Raw genomic sequence first — 16,711 nt, forward strand, 5'->3', positions numbered from 1 at the left:
AGATAGCACTGGTACACTGTGAAACTTTGCTGTAATTTAGGAGCGGATTGGTCAAAGTCAAAGTGTTGTAATTCTGATCAAAGTAATCGAAAACAGTACTAATTAGTAGTAATTAAATCTACAGTAAGTTACAAACCTGCAAATCTACAGCAAAGTTTTACAGTGTACGGCTGTAAGAACATATGTTGTGTACAAACATCTGATAAATGTTAGTATTACATCATAAATCATAAACATCTTCTAAGTGTCTATATGACACCTGTCAGGAAATGCCTCAGAGATGTTTTGCAGATGAGCAAACAATAAAATGTCTTGTAGATGTAAATGCAGACACCAACTAGACATCACCAAGATGTTTGTGTGCTATCCAGAACACTGCTATTGTTCGTGGTAAATTTGTGGTGACAAATTCACCGTTAAAACATATGGTTGCCATATAGCAAAAAAAGTGTTTTTTAGCTCATAACCATACAGACACTACTTTATGTGCAAGATAGAACCATATCTTGGTGCTTTAATGGTTCTTTAGCGGTTAATCACTCTTACAGCGATGCCATAGAAGAACCATTTTGGTTATACAACGAACCATTCAGTCAAAGATTCTATAAAGAAGCATCTCTTTCTTACAATTCTATAATCCCTAGAACCTTTTTGAGCCACAAAGAATCCTTTTGTTACACAAGATGTTAAAGGTTTCTTTATGGAACCATTTAGACTAAAAAGGTTTGGCATTGAAGAACTTTTTGAAACTCCTGTTTAGACCCTGTATGGTTCCACAAGAACCGCTGACTGAAGCCGTTTTTCAATATGCGTTCTTGTGTTCTCGCGATACGTCATCAATAACCGTCACAGTCCAGTTCTAATACTCAAGAACACTATATCTGTGTCTAAATACCCAGTGCAGTGCCCTTAACACACACTTATCACACACTAGCTTGAATACAGCTTCGGAGTGGTATTAAGGCTAAGTGTATCCCATCATGCATCATGTTCTGGATATGAATCATGAGACGTTTTGCTCGGGTCTCGCGAGATGTTGCGGAAAGCTTTCCAGTGTATGATATACGACTACTTTTTAAGGTTACATCTTAATTTAATCTACGTTTGGCTAACATGTGTTTTTCTTTTGTTTTTTGATACACTACAAATAAAGCGCTATAAAAATAAATCTGGACTATATTATTAGACACATAATATCGTAGTGTCACATACTTTATTGGTGAAAACTCCAGAGTTATGTATTTTGTAAAACTGCTTTTTATCTCATAATTAGAAACGCCTCATTAATTAACGTTATGTTTGCACTCGCTAAGTGCCCATCGGGTTAGAAACACTACCAGTGTTGGGTGTAACTAGTTACTAAGTAATTAGTTACTGTATTTTAATTACTTTCCCCTTGAAAAAGTAAAGTAAGGGATTACTCATATGTTTTCTATAATTTAATTACAGTTACTTTTGATGTACTTAAACTAAATACTTTGTGAAATATATGCGTGTGCAACAGTGGAATTGACATCAAAATTCAAAGTCTTACTTTAAAATCTGTGCTCACATTTGTAATACTTTGGTCAGTTAATAATATTATTTATTTGAATGAATTAAATAAGCCGTTTCATGTCTATCCTTGAATCACTTAACTGATCAAGGTCGATGTAGGATATAGAAAGTACAGTAATGAGTAACTAAATACTTTTTGGACAGAGTAATTTGGACAGTAATCTAATTACACTATTGAATATGTAATGAGTAACTAGTAATTCATTACTTTTTCAGAGTTATTTACCCAACACTGAACACTACACTCACACTTGGGATCTTCACACCCACAAGAACACTTAGGCCAAAAACAGGAAATACGTCATGAAGCTAGTCATGTGGTCAAGTGTAAAGACCGTAAGTGGGGTATCTGAACGCAGCAAAGAACAGAGAACGCATGACAGTACCCGGATGTGTCCTCGAAGTCCCAGAAGTCACTAGATACTAGAAAGAGGCTTAATCTTAAATTTCCTTCACAACATAATGATGGACCGATGCTGTACCGCTCATTAATATTTTAAGTGTTTTGGCGCCATCTTCCGGCAATATGAAGACATTACAAGTACTGGGTCTTACAGACGCAACAACATAATATTATTTCTATACTGTAAACACATATTTCCCGTCCTTATGTTTCATTCTGCATCTCTTAACATAATCTTTTACGTGTTCTCGAATATAAAAAAGTGAAAAATGTGTCACGAATGTATTTTGATGTATCCAGATATATTATTGCGAAATGAACTCTTTTCCTAAAGCAGAGTTTTTGTCGTTTCTTTGTTTGTTAGAAAGTCTGTCCGTGCTCTTGTTATTACATTTCCATATGGCGTGAACGCACAAGCAAGTTTTATTGGGGCTAGTTACTGTTTAACATCTCCACCCAACTTTCAGTTTGTTTAGTAAATCGATCTAATGTGAATCTCCCCCAACACCGCCAATTGTTTGAACCAATGTGAAGCTTCTGACACGTTAAACACTTCATTTACTCACAGCTTCTCTCTGTAAAAGCATAAAATAGTATTTTTGTTTCTTGCTTTTGACACATGTTCGTTTTGGCTTTGCTGGATCAATGCAAATCGTTGTTGGAGCTGAAGAAGGTAAGAGCAAAACACCTTTGAGTTGCGTTCGCACTCAATGAAAACTAATCGAAAAATATTTAGGATTTACAGTTGTTTAAAGGTTTTTAAAATGTATTTGAAAGAGTCCATCTGTTATGTAGTTTTTAACAGCTAAACAAAACGTCTGTGCGAAAGTAAATATATATACTGTCTAGATAAGTGTATATAATAACTGTTTAAACATTTTTCAATACAAGCAATATACAGTTTTAACTCGTTTGCCAAAGAAAATGTCTCTGACCTTGAAATTATTTTATGTACGAAATTGTGTATTAAATGAATTACTGATCAATATGATGTATTCCATCCATGCCATTTGTAAACATCTTCCTTGCAACTGTTAATATTGCATAAGGTTCAATGTATTGAAAGAAAATGGCATGATATAGATGACCTCACCTTAAATACTCTTATCAAGTTTTGAGCACTTCCTCATTTAAAACACTGAGTAAAGTTAAAATTTAACCACCTGCTATAAAGTCAGAGTGTCACCCTGCTTATCACATTTTACAGGAATAAACCCTCAATTTATGCCTTTTGTCTTCTGATAATTCTTTCTGTTTGTGTTATGGCATTTTGGTGATAGTTTTGTTGAGCTTTATAGTGAATCTGAGGTAGGGCACCGCAAGGTGACAATTTAATAAGACTTTTAAAATGAAGGTGCACGAAAAAAACACTGATACTGCAAAGAACCTTTCAGTTTTACAGTCTATCTGATAAACCCTGAGGAATATTTCACACAAAAACGAACATATTTTGCCCTTATGTTGTTCTATATCTGTATGCATTTATTTGAGTAAATGCAGAATATTAGGAACTGACACAATCATCATTCACAACGATCGCTTGGAAAAAGATGCAATGAAAGTGCACTGTGACTATGGCCGTCAGCTGGTCTTGCTGTGGAAGTGTGGGTCATTTATTCTTTAAAGCAATAAAGATGGAACACAGAAATAATTTGATTGAAGTTAAATGTTATGAAGATCTTTAGTCAATTGTGACCAGAGATGAATGTTTGCATGTTTTTCCCTATTGGTTTTGCACTAGAATAGAGGCATGTCATGGCTGCTCATTTTTTTAAACTTCCTTTTTATGTTCTGAAATATAGGTATGTTTCTAAAGATATTATTATTTCATTATTAGCAGTATTAGTATCATTGATGATAATAATAATAAAGCACTAAAATGACATTCAAAGGATTCTTGAATGTCTCTTGGTTACCGTTATAATCATGTAATTTATGCGTAGTATCCTCACCATCCTTTTCTGGTAGCCAAAGACCGCTCATAATGGGTTTGCAACAACTTCTATAGATTCATCGTGCAGCATTATAAATACTTGTGATCGTGTAAATGTGCATTACTTTGGAAGAATATCATGTCTTAGAAAACAAGGCCTACAAGTTGGCTCTCGATGCAGCAATAAAATCTATCGGGAACGAATAGTAATACTGTTATCTCTTCATCCTGATAAGTACGGGATAAGGGTAGAAGATAAGTTTTTTGCAAGGAGGTGAGGAGTCTTGTTCAAGGCTCCTCCCCACCTTAGAAGGTGACAAATCACCATTCTGAAGAGATGGTCAACCTCAGGCTGCCCTCAATTCTGTCACCAAGAGACACCGTCCCGGGACGAGGCTAAGTAGAGATAGTCTGGCAGGAATGAAGTTTTCAACGGCTCCTCTTCCTAAATCCTTGTTGGACATGGATGTAGCCAATTACTGCGAGGGCCTGGACCCAACCTTTAGCACCCTGGGCTTTGAGAACGCAGAGGTGCTTTATTCTGGGGGTGAGTGTTGAAGACGGCTATAGGGACTTTTGGTTTAAAATCTGTGTCAAGAAGAAAAGAGGTGGCTGCTGATTGGGTGAGCGAGAGCCAATGATCATTCTGATTTAAGTGTCACTTTTATACGATTACTTTTGAAATTGGTGCAAATGTGTATCGTGCAAAACTAACATCTGTCATAATCTATGGATGACTTTAATTGAATCAGACTTGTGTTTCTTAAGGGGACAGATATCATTTCATGGCTGGGTTAATATCTCAATCTGGTTTTGTTTTGGGGGGCCGGTGAAGGATGACTTTTCTCTTGCGGAATCATTTACCTCAACTAAGAAAGAGATAATTGTTAGCTAACTCTATTGAAAGATTCTCGACTGGGTTTAAAATTCAACAGAGAGTTTCACAGAAACACGGACGATTAGAGATTTTCAGCAAAAGTTTAACAAAAGGAAGACACATTAAACTTGTTTAAGAGATAGTTGACAAAACAATCTCTACTCATTTATCCAACCCAATGTTCTCGACTCATTCTTCTGTGAACACAAAAGAAGATATTTTGAGAAACGTCTTGGCGGTTTTTTGTCCTTGCAACGGAAGTCAATACGGAGCGGTGTATCATTCTTCAAAATATCTTATTTTGTGTTCTGCAGAAGAAAGAAAGTCATACAGGGTTGGACTGACATGAGGGTGAATAAATAGGCCTGATGTTTTCTGCAATGTTAACATAAAGCACACAGAACGTTTTTCTTGAAATGCCGTTTTGTCTGTAGCGTTTCTATTTAAAATAGACTTTCTACACAGGGCAGTCATCCAGATGTTCCCTTCAGCTTATGAATCAACTTAAACCTGTGTCCTCTGGGTAACTGTAGATCTTTAACCCTTGCGTCACCTCAATCCGATGATGTCCAAGATGAGATTTATCCAAATCTGTTCTCCATTAACCCGATGCTGAATTAAAATGCTTACACTGCAAAGATTTGTGATTTATCTTTACAATCTTTTACAGTACATCTAAACACACAGATAGAGAAAGGTCATAAAGTAATTGGAATGAAAGACATTTAAAGGCCTAGACACTCTTAAGACAGATGGACAGCTAGAGAAACACCAAGAGATGTACACAAATGACATTTTAATACTGTAGGAATTTGTGTTATTAGATGAATCGGTTGTGTTTTTGCATTGTTTTGGGTATACACCGTCATGAAAGTATTTTCAATTTCTTAGAAAAGCAGACAGAGTGAAATTTCCTCACGGTGACCACACATACCCTTTGCCTTTGCATTATGTGTATTCTGAAATAAGAAAGAATCACTTTGGGAATATGCTCTATCAGAAGAGATTGCTTTCAACCCGCATTAACATTTATCCACGAGATGTCAATCTCCTTTGAATATCTGTCTATCAGATAAAACAGAAGCTGATCCTAATGAAGTCCGTCCTGTGACAGTGGGAGCTTCCAATCAGTCTCGGCGCATAAAAGCCAAAGTCCCCAGCTGCATTTCTTTTGTTGAAATGTTATGATTTTGGATGCACAAAGGAATGATTGATTTTTCATCCTTGTGTATGAACAGAAGGGTGCGCTCTCTGTAGCATTAGTGAAGCTCTTTTAGGACGAGCATTCCTTTGTTCACCTATGCAGAACTCGTCTTCATTCACCTCATTAGCTCTTCTCATTGAGAGTCTGTGTGAAAGGTTTAGATTTGATAGACGGATTGTGACAGTGGTTCATGAGGTTTACTAGTCTCTTGTTTATTAACTTTAATGTGGATTCTTAGCTTGGCCGTTACGGTTGAAGGGTGGATGTGTTTGGATGTGCAATTCTTGATCAACTTAATTGAACGGTGGATATAAATCGGTGGTTCATGACCACAAAAGTGAATGGCAGTGAATAAAAGAATGCTAAAAGCAAAGAATACAAGACAACTGTCTGAAAAGTGGCGGTGTTTTAACGCATGGTTTGGTCAAATTTTGACTCCAGCCATTGGTTAAAATGAACATATAAAGAAATGTGCATAAATAAATAATAATAATATCTTACCTTTACCTGTATCCTGAAGATCAGCTAAACAGTACCTGTTTTGAGAAGATGAATTACAAAAGACATTAATTCTTGTTCTATGATAAAAATGATATTTTTTTCTTAAAACAAGAAACATTAGCCAATAGTATAAGAAAAACTAAAATGAATTTGGTACTAAACTCCACAGGGGGGCAATTACATTTTCAGGTCGGGCAAATAAATAAACAAAAAAGTTCATTGCATGCATCATTTTGACATTTTACTGTAATTAAATTGACAGGTCATTAGATAATATAAATAAGTATTTAGTAAGTATTGAATAATAATAATAATTATTAAAAATAATATTTTTTTTATATTTTAACTGTCAGCTGGATAATTTTGGGTCGGCCCAAGAAATATCTGGAGGGGCATTGCCCCCCTAGCCCCCCCAAACCCGGCCCTGGTACTTAATCAGGAGATATGACTTATTTGACTTTTTTTTAGATATTTTTCTTGTTTTAGGCATAAACTTTTTTCAGACTTGATATAGTGGGTCATTTTGCTTGATTTTAAAATGGTTATTTACAGTGGAAAAAATGACACAAAAGTAATAATAAATTCAAGAAATCATTTAAGTTTAAAGGACCCCGCAGGATATTGTAAACCAAACTGTTAGCTTGAAAAACACAGTGTTTCCTTAGAGTGTATAAAAGCGTAGATAGCTGTGTTTTATTAGCTTCCCACATCTTGTGCTGTGATATTTTATTATACTTGGTGGACTCTTAATCATTATTGCATGTAATATCAATGCATTATCTTTCTATCATATGGATAATGCAATGCAAATTTTGTACAAATGAAACAATTCTGGTACTTCAGTATGTTGGGTATCCACATGATGTTTGATGTCAGAATGTCAGAACTGTTGAGGTAAAACCTTGTTCTGATGCTGAGATTGAAGGCAGCCATGTGATCCCTCCAGCCATGATTAAACTGAAGTGTTGTAGCAATTCTAAAAGCAGCAGAGTGTTCAGACGGCAATAACATTGTGTGTGATGAGCCCCATCACTAACTATCACTGCTGTTGTCCACAGAAAGCATGCCGACAGAGCCCAGTCAAGGAGAAACCGGCGTGAGCTCCAACTGCGCAATCTGTGGTGACAAAGCCACAGGTAAACATTACGGTGCCTCCAGCTGCGACGGCTGCAAAGGCTTTTTCCGCAGAAGCATCAGGAAGAATCACGTGTACTCATGCAGGTACATCTCATACACCTATATAACTAATGTTGTGTATTAAAAATCCATTAAACAGTAATTATGACCAGCACGCCACAAGACTACATATCTATATCGATGTGTAAGTTATCCTGTGTGCCTTTCATTCTTTCTCAGAACACAATAGAAGATATTATGAAGAATGTTGGTAACCGAACAACGCCATTTTATTCTGACAAAAAACCAATGCATGTAAATGGTTCCCAACGTTCTTCAGAATATCTTCTTTTGTGTCCTGCGGAAGAAAGAAAGTCAGGTTTGAAATGACAAGTGGGTGAGTAAATGATGACAGAATCTTTATATTAGGCTGAACTATCCCTTTAACCTGTAAAGTTTTGAGATCATGATTTTTGACCTCTTGGCCAGGTTCAATCGTCAGTGCGTTGTGGATAAAGATAAGAGGAACCAGTGCCGGTTTTGCAGGCTTCACAAATGTTTTCGAGCTGGAATGAAGAAAGAAGGTAAACATGCCATATTTTGTGTTTTTCGAAACGCTTTCATTTCACAGTGGTCAGCAGATAGTTAATAGAATAACAAGTAAAGGGAAGGTGAGGGAGTAAAATGGATGATGCCATAAAACCCGTCCTGATTACACAAGGATGTTTCGTTTATTGGACGTATAACCTTGACTTACACTTTTATGACGACCGATCATGTGCTCCCTACCTCGCTTTCCGTGCGCACACGTTGCTCGAGACCGTGGTCAGTTAAAGTTTTACCACGTGCAAGTTTAGAAGTGCAAATAAAGGTAGAAAATGAGTTGACTTAAGTCATATTATTATGTGATCTCCAATTTGAACAGAATTGTTTCATCTCCTTTTAAAAAGAGTAGCATTCACTAAAAACAACAAAAAATATGCCAACCCGAACCTGTATGACTTTCTTTCTTCTGCAGAACACAAAAAAGATATTTTGAAGAATGTCGATGAGCAAACAACATTGGCCACCATTGACTTGCATTGTTTTGACACAGAACCGCAGAGAGATTTCTCCAAATATCTTCTTTTGTGCTCCACAGAAGAAAGTGTCATATACAGACTTTGAACGACACAAGGATGAATAAACGATCAGAGAGTTTTAATCCGTTTAAGAGCACTCCTACGTTTTTACATGAAACCATTTCAAGCAGCATTCTGTCATAAATCTGCTGGACGTGTGTGAGCTTGACTAGAAGTATGGCTGAGAAACGCACCTGTAATCTTGGCTAATCAGTAATGACTCCTAACAGTTATTAACTCGCTAATCATCTGTTTGTGTTGTTTTTTTGAAGCGGTGCAGAATGAGCGCGATCGTATCAGCTCCCGTAGGAACATGCAGGACTCACATGACCTGCCGCCAATCACGGCTCTCGCTCACGCCGAGTCCCTCTCACAGCAGGTATACCGTCTTATCAAGGTTAATCCTCACACGCATACAAAAAGAAAGAACATGGGCAGTGCCTTGACACAAAAATGTGCATTTAATTAGCAAGTTTTATTGCTTTCGAGCGATAAATCATTGGTGTTATTGTCAGTCAAAGCAAAGGTGTAAAGTCATAATCCATTCTGCTGTAGATAAACAGGCACTGAAGACAAAAATTAACCAGCAGAAAAGCTGATTGAAGAAATAAGGAAGAAAGTTACACCAATTTCATTACACTAGCTTGCACTTCTCCAAATATGTTCTGCTCTGGAGTTAATCATGACAATAGACAGATAACAAAAGTAATTTGCATGAACGTCAGGCCCTCTGAGCATCGTTCAGTGTCATCAACATTTCAAATTATCTGCTTGAGTACCTGTGCGAATTTACTCGGAGAGAAGCAACAGCCTGTGCAAAAACACATTTTAGACGCAGTAAGTTCAGTTCCTGTCTATTTCCTAGCAGATCAACGTTGGCAGTCCGATGGGCCCTGCTGATGTTTCCGAGAAGAAATCGGCGACTGTCGCTGATGTGTGCGAGTCTATGAAGCAGCAGCTGCTTGTTCTGGTAGAATGGGCTAAATACATCCCGGCCTTCGGTGAATTGCCTCTTGATGACCAGGTAATGGCCGTTGGAAAGCAACACTGGCTGTGCTAATTGGGGAGGCCCTTGGGTTAAATTGCAGGGCCGTTCACTGAAGCTCAATGTTTGCTATTCACATGACTGACTCACTTTAGCTCTTCATCATTCACTGTTTTGCACAAAATTTGATGTCTCCCCATCTTTTGGTTGTTATTAGGGGACATGCAAATCCTTGTTATATAATTTAAAGATGTAGTTTAAGTAAAATGAAAATTCATCAAAAATAATTTATTATAATTTATAATCTGGCTCAAAATGAGGAGGAGGTGGTGACATCCCCATCTTGTACACACACACACGAAGGCCTACCGTACCTTTAAGTGGCTTAACCAAAGTGACTTTTACATATTAAAGGTTCTAATAAAATGAGATGAAAATGACAATTATTACGTTATATAAAACATTACTTTTATATAAAAAACACGCTTTTTTATCATTTTAACTAACCTTTCAGCACACAATAGCCAACTGAATTAACCAGTCTTACTAAATGAGCAAAGCTCATTCACATCTTGCATTCTCTGTGTTACACTTTAAATGATTCAATAATCATTTATATTCGCTAGTGACTGAAAAGTTCAATAGTTTTAATGAATCTGTTCAAATGAGTCATTCATGTTGAGTCGTTCTGAACGCAATGTGCGTTCATACTGGCAATTCACTGTGTACAGTATACGCTGATTCCACGATCCAACTGCACAACTAAAGACATTACAATGATGTAAGTCGTGTTAATTTAAGAAATTAAACGTACTTTGATGCAAAGCAAACAGCTTTGAAACAAGCTCTGTATTCATTTAGCACAAAATTTTAGCTCTACCCATCTTATTTATTATTGGATATGCTTAACCTTGCTATATATATAAAGGTGTAGTTCAAGCAAAAATGAAAAGACGTTATAGACGTTTTCAGCGGCAACAACAAAAGCAAACATTATGTGGCCCAGACTAAACTTCTGGAAGACCCCCGAAAAAGAATCAACAACTGTTGAGTAGTTTTAGTGTAATTTAATACAATTATTATACAATAAAATATTAATATTAATTAATATTAAATATAAAATAAATTGTTGCATTATGACCACAGACCGGACGTTTCAGGACAGGCGTAAACGTCAAATGAAACTGCTGGCAAACTTTTCTATAGCGTACCTAAAAAAGTCAAAAAGTGCTGTTAACCTGTATTTACGGAAGTGGTCAATATTAATTTTCGTTTGTTCATTTGTTTAATCCATTAACAAATAATTTTTGCTTGTTTTTTGTACTGGATCAACTAATTAATTAAGATGAAACAGATCCATCTTTAAGGCTTAAAAGCCCCATGCATCCCTATACAGTAAATTACTATAATTACCTGCCATGAACCAGAGAATACTCCACCAAATTTCCATTACAATCTACAGTTATGTAATAAAACAATATAAGCAGCAGTGGAGACATACTAAAAACACATAAAAAACATCAAATCTGCGCAAACTCTTAAATTAAAGTGTATTGTATAGACTGTGTATATTGTAAACTGTTTATTTATTGCTGTACACTAATGTGGAAATAAGCGAAATTAAGTTAAATATAAGAGAATAAGTTGTGGATAAGGAAAGAAACCAAGAAAGTCGATATTATGGTTTTAATATTAAAAAAATATTTTTTTTATGTGAAAACTCACTCTTTCTCCAGGTTAGTTTATTGCGAGCACACGCAGGTGAGCATCTTCTTCTCGGGGTTGCTAAGAGGTCAATGCCATACAAAGACCTCCTGCTACTAGGTAACTACTGAAATAAAATGTCTTTTTCACTTTTTAACATAATGATATACAGACAGAGGATTACACACATCAGCAGGGTGTTGATCTTTCGTGGCTTATTTCCCATGCAGGTAATGGGTGTATTGTCCATCGAAACTGCCCTGAGCCGGAGATAGGTCGGATGGCCAACCGTGTTATAGATGAACTGGTCTTACCCTTTCAGGACATCCAAATTGACGACAACGAATATGCAGCTCTGAAGGCTATTGTGTTCTTCGACCCTGGTACAGTATATGCTGTCATGTGTTAACCATTCAAATATCTAAACTGGAACGCTTTACATGTTATTGTCTCTGTATTTTTAACCTCTAGATGCCAAAAGCTTAAGAGACCCTTCTAAGATCAAGGCCATGCGCTATCAGGTTCAGATGAGTTTGGAAGACTACATTAATGACCGGCAGTATGACTCGCGCGGGCGATTCGGAGAGCTTTTGCTCCTTCTTCCTACCCTGCAAAGCATCACCTGGCAGTTGATAGAGCAGCTTCAGTTTATCAAGCTGTTCGGCCTAACCAAGCTAGATAACCTGCTGCAGGAGATGCTTCTTGGAGGTAAGCGTGAGGTTGAGTGTTCAGAATTCTTGATGATTTTTTGAGATCAGCCACACATGACACCTCACCAAACGGCATGCTCTGGAACCCAACCACAACCTCGTAGCGTCATGATGACTGCTCACATTTTCCTATAGCTCAATAAAGCAGAGCAGAGGTGTATTTTCAGATCTGTAAAAGCTTTCGGTCAAGGGAACTTCTAGGTTGGCCTACAAAAATATGTCATCCCTGCACCATGAAGCCGATAATATATGACACACCAAGAACATGAGATCAATTCTAATCAATTCAAACACATAAACAAACAAATAAATAAATACAATTTTCAACTTGAATGGACTCATGGTCACATCTCTTGCAAAAATGAACCATGGAATTTGTAGTAAACACACACTTTTGTGTGTTTAACCCAGTGGCTGGGTTTTGATGGTTTGAAGTATTATATAAGTGTAGGAACCACAATTTACCATGGCTTTACTGTAGTAGCCGCGGTAACCACGATATTTGTTGTCAAACTGTGGTAAAACAATGGTTATCAGTCCACCAAACAACATGGATAGTGCACTTTTACCATAATGAAACCTTTGTTAATTTTAAGGTTTGGGTTAAACTGTCTGCCAAATGCATGTCAATGTTTACTGTGGTTGTGTAGGGCCATTTTAGTTAGAGCATTACAAAAGTATTAATAATTCATCTGATTTTTACTTGTTACACAGGTCTAACCAATGAACAGCCTCACCTGCATCACAACGGACACCCGCAGGCTCAAATAATGGGGCAGACTATTGTCATTAGCTCAATACCAGTACCTGGACATTCACAGATGGGTATGTAGACTATTCAATTAATCTATAAATAAATATGTGAAACGCCTTTTTTGGCGATTTACTGCTTTCTACATCCGTAAAAATCATCCTACATAAAGGACACACTGTGAAAATATATCCTTGATTTAATACTGACTGAGTGAAGCCATGTCAAAGATTGAAATCATAGTAAAACGAATGCTTCAAATCAAACTTTGATGCTTGTTTCCTCGAAATTAGATTATGAGACTGGCCTGGTTTTACAGGGTCACATATATTCTCAGTAATGTAACTTGTCATTTTATGTTTTACCATCTGTCCCCTCAGCATCTCCAGATACCCCCATTCCTTCCCCTACCCTAGTACAGATCCAGGAGGTCTACAAGCCCCCCGGCAGCCCAGGACTTCTGCTTCCACCACAGCCCATGTCAAACAGACCCTCTCCTGAACCGCCCCTATGAAGCTCCACCAGTCTCGTTCTCTCTGGTGCAGGTGTAGTGGAGCATCGTGTGTGTGTGTGTATGTGTAAATTGTGAAAGCTTCACTCTGACCCGTCCTCGATTCGAGTGCAGCATATTTATCTGAGTGAAAGAGAACTTCTTAGATCACTGAAACAAATTCCAAATCTAGGCTATTTTTAGAGTGGAACGCCACCAATGAAAATCTTTTTTATTTAATATATATTTTTAATATATATTTGTTGTGTTTCTTTTTGTAAGTGTGGTTTCTCTTTTTACGAACCAATAACTGGTAAACTGATAATTGTAGACAATTTGTTTATTAATAACAAATGATTGTCAGTTTAAAGCGCCTTTAAATTATTAACAACATTGCTCCATACTTTGCAACTTTTAAGGAATGTTAATTTTGTTCGAAAGCATTCATTAAAACTAAAACTTTATCCAGCATATATTTGCATTGTGTTAAATAAAATGTACACTGAAGCAAAACAGTAAGAATTTATTTTTCAATTTTGTTTTAAAGGAGTAGTTCTGTTTTCATTTACTCACCCTATGCGACTTTCTTCCTTCTGCACAACACAAAAGAAGATATTTTGAAGAATGTTGTTAACATTCCCCCATTTTCTTGCATTGGTTACAATAGACGTGAATGGGGGGCTGTGCTGTTCCGTTATCAACATTCTTCAAAATATCTTCTTTTGTGTTGTGCTGAAGAAAGAAGGCCATACAGGTTTCACATGACAAGAGGGCGAGTAAATGAAAACACTTCGTTTAATGAATTTGTGAATGTGGTCCGTACAAGGTTGTGATGTTAATGTAACTGGTTATCTGCTGTAAATTGCGCAAAATGAGTCAAGCATTCACATAAACTGAAGACATGTTGTACAATTTTGTTGGTTGTACAGTTTTATTTTGTAGAATATTAGCAATGTGCGGCTTTAATTGTTTACGGCAAGCTGAGCTTTTTCCTCTGTTTTAAGCAGAACTGACAAGACTTTATGTGTATTAAAATGTCACAAGCATTAAAATCAGAAGGTCATACAATCCCAAATGTCAATGGACTCTGTATGCTAAGGGCAACTGATCCAACAGGTGATTTAAAGACAACAACTGTGAAAATGTGAACCACACACCAGAAAAATGCCACTTGGGACATCGTTTTATTCCGCCCGGTTTACAACTCTTGTCAGAAGTCCCGAAACACATAATTGTGAGCTATACGCAAAACTAAAAAAGTATCCGCACACGACAACACATCAATACCGACTATTCTCTGCATCTTAACAAAAGAATTTTGTGCAGGTGAAGTCTACGTTGTCAATACCTCAGTATTCATGGGAAGCTATAATACGTTTTGGAGTGTGCCCTGTTCGGATGCTTTTTCAGAAAGCAATCTGATATCAGCAGGTGTAAGTGCACCATGCCCGGGGCCGGATCGGATGAGTCAGATGATGTTGTCAATAGTAGCTGCCTATTATTCAGTGGGAAGGGTTCGAGGAAGAGGAAATAGAAGCAGAGCAAAGTAAGATAAACATCGCAAACCCTCCAATCAAGTCTGTAATGGAGTGGCACCTTGCACGGGGTTAAACGGTGAAGCTCGACGGAAGAAAGCTGAGCATCCAGTGATCCTTAATGAACAACCGCACAGGACCCAACGCACTTATTTGTATACAAAACATTATCTTGGCATTCAAAGCACACATCTCATCTGAGGCGCTGGGCTTTGTGTGACAGCGTGGTATTAAGCTCCGGTAAGTGGAGTGGATGGAATGAGCGTGTCTGTTCTCCACCTTTGTGATGAAGGAAACTCTCACACACTACACCTTGACATTCACCACAGAGAAGATTCTTAAAGCGATTGTAATCCACACGACTGACAAGCTGAATAGAAAGAATTTTCTTCCATTTGTTTGCATAATGACTCTTTCAGACCGCTGAGAATCTAGCGATGCTCTTTACACCTGTGCTTTGGCTTAGTAAAATCTCAAGGTGTTAATATTTAATGAAATGTACATTTCTGGTTTAATGTAGATACAATTTTAACATCAACGATTCTCTTTTTCACTTCCGGATGTGGTGTGTACTATATCTCATTTAAAATAAGTATGAATTGTTTAAGGAGCCTATAACCTTACTTTTTCAAAACAACTTACTGTTTTTGTCCATGTGAATTAAAATGTCACGAGCATTAAAATCAGAAGGTCATACATATCCTGGCAAATGTCAATGGACTTTGTATGCTAAGGGCAACTGTTTCATTCTCACAGGTGATTCAAAGACACATGAAAACAGGCAAAATCTGAAAAATGTCAGTTGGGACTTTATTTTATAAGGCGCAGTTTACAACTTTTGTGGGAAGTCTTGAAACAGTTGACTGTGAACTATCCAGCAGTGGTCAAAGTGAATGAAGTTTTCGCCATTTATTGAAACACATTATTGATGATGTAAATAAATACAGTAAAAAATATGAATGTTGTGTTGTTGTGCTTGGAGTGTAAAATGAAGCCCAGTTTGAGAAGAATTTAAGGTGCTTGGCAAAGGATTACAAAAGCTATTGAGTAATGCTGATATCAAAAACAAGAAAAAGACCAACAAGGTGTGAACAGCTGATTACACCGAATGCTTTAATTCATGCGATCTTATTGTTTTCATATGCATTTTTTTGTATATTAGAATATAATCCACGATCATTGATATGCTGTATAGTTTTAGCTATTTTGGTCAAATAACACGTTCAAATAATTGCCTACTTTAAGTTTATTGTTTACCCCATTTTGTAAACATCCATACTTTCATATTTGTTTGTTTGAATCTGAAGGGTCATGATCACTTTTGGTCACTAGTGTATACAAAGCCCACCTTGATTTTCATTGTCTTATTTATAATAAAAACTAATTATTGTAGCCCTTAATATTGCACTAGAACATTTTTTATTTTTACCACAAGACAAAAAAACTGTATTTTGTAAAAAACAAATTGGAGGGGATTCAGTATTTAAATAATTAAATATATTTGAGTTTTGGCGGAAGCGCATTTACCTTTAACACCGGAAGTGGTAAACATCCAAAATAGCGTTAGAAAAAGTGTAAACACGAAAGTTAAGGAACGGTTGAAAAAACGAGAAGAAACTCTCACAGAAATCAATTCTTCAAGCTGGGTGAGTTACTGTTTTGTTTAACGGTGTCTATTGTGTTTGATATTTGCAAATAGTCGGTTCTAGTATTATAAAGTTATGCTAAATTGAGATAATTAAATCCATAATCCACAATTTTCCTTTACTGTGAGCATCGTTGATATTCCTTGGAAAAATAGGAAAAATAGCACAAGAATACGAA

General features: G+C 36.7%; 1 protein-coding gene across 4 annotated transcripts; it reads left to right on the plus strand.

Annotated features, from left to right (window-relative positions):
- Positions 1-2,449: 2,449 nt before the first annotated feature.
- hnf4g (hepatocyte nuclear factor 4, gamma) lies at positions 2,450-15,843 on the plus strand. 4 transcript variants are annotated; one of them, XM_056738969.1, is made up of 10 exons: positions 2,450-2,633; positions 7,534-7,696; positions 8,081-8,175; positions 8,985-9,091; positions 9,578-9,736; positions 11,434-11,521; positions 11,632-11,784; positions 11,873-12,109; positions 12,826-12,936; positions 13,243-15,843. In XM_056738969.1, the coding sequence occupies exons 1-10, from the start codon at positions 2,606-2,608 to the stop codon at positions 13,374-13,376; spliced, it is 1,275 nt and encodes a 424-aa protein (XP_056594947.1). In that variant the 5' UTR covers positions 2,450-2,605; the 3' UTR covers positions 13,377-15,843. The 4 variants fall into 4 exon arrangements, with proteins under 4 accessions (XP_056594947.1, XP_056594948.1, XP_056594945.1 ...); XM_056738970.1 differs by having other exon boundaries at positions 9,581-9,736; XM_056738967.1 differs by lacking the exon at positions 2,450-2,633 and adding an exon at positions 4,257-4,440.
- Positions 15,844-16,711: the final 868 nt, after the last annotated feature.

This window comes from Triplophysa dalaica, chromosome 23 (assembly GCF_015846415.1).
Source record: "Triplophysa dalaica isolate WHDGS20190420 chromosome 23, ASM1584641v1, whole genome shotgun sequence".
Classification (NCBI taxonomy): Eukaryota; Metazoa; Chordata; class Actinopteri; order Cypriniformes; family Nemacheilidae; genus Triplophysa; species Triplophysa dalaica.

Bases quoted from the DNA above. Each gene is read 5' to 3' on its own strand.
- hnf4g (XM_056738967.1), top strand. From the start codon at position 4,314: ATGAAGTTTTCAACGGCTCCTCTTCCTAAATCCTTGTTGGACATGGAT. The intron at 7,697-8,080 runs GTACATCTCATA...CCTCTTGGCCAG, and splicing joins AATCACGTGTACTCATGCAG to GTTCAATCGTCAGTGCGTTG. The intron at 11,522-11,631 runs GTAACTACTGAA...TTTCCCATGCAG, and splicing joins CAAAGACCTCCTGCTACTAG to GTAATGGGTGTATTGTCCAT.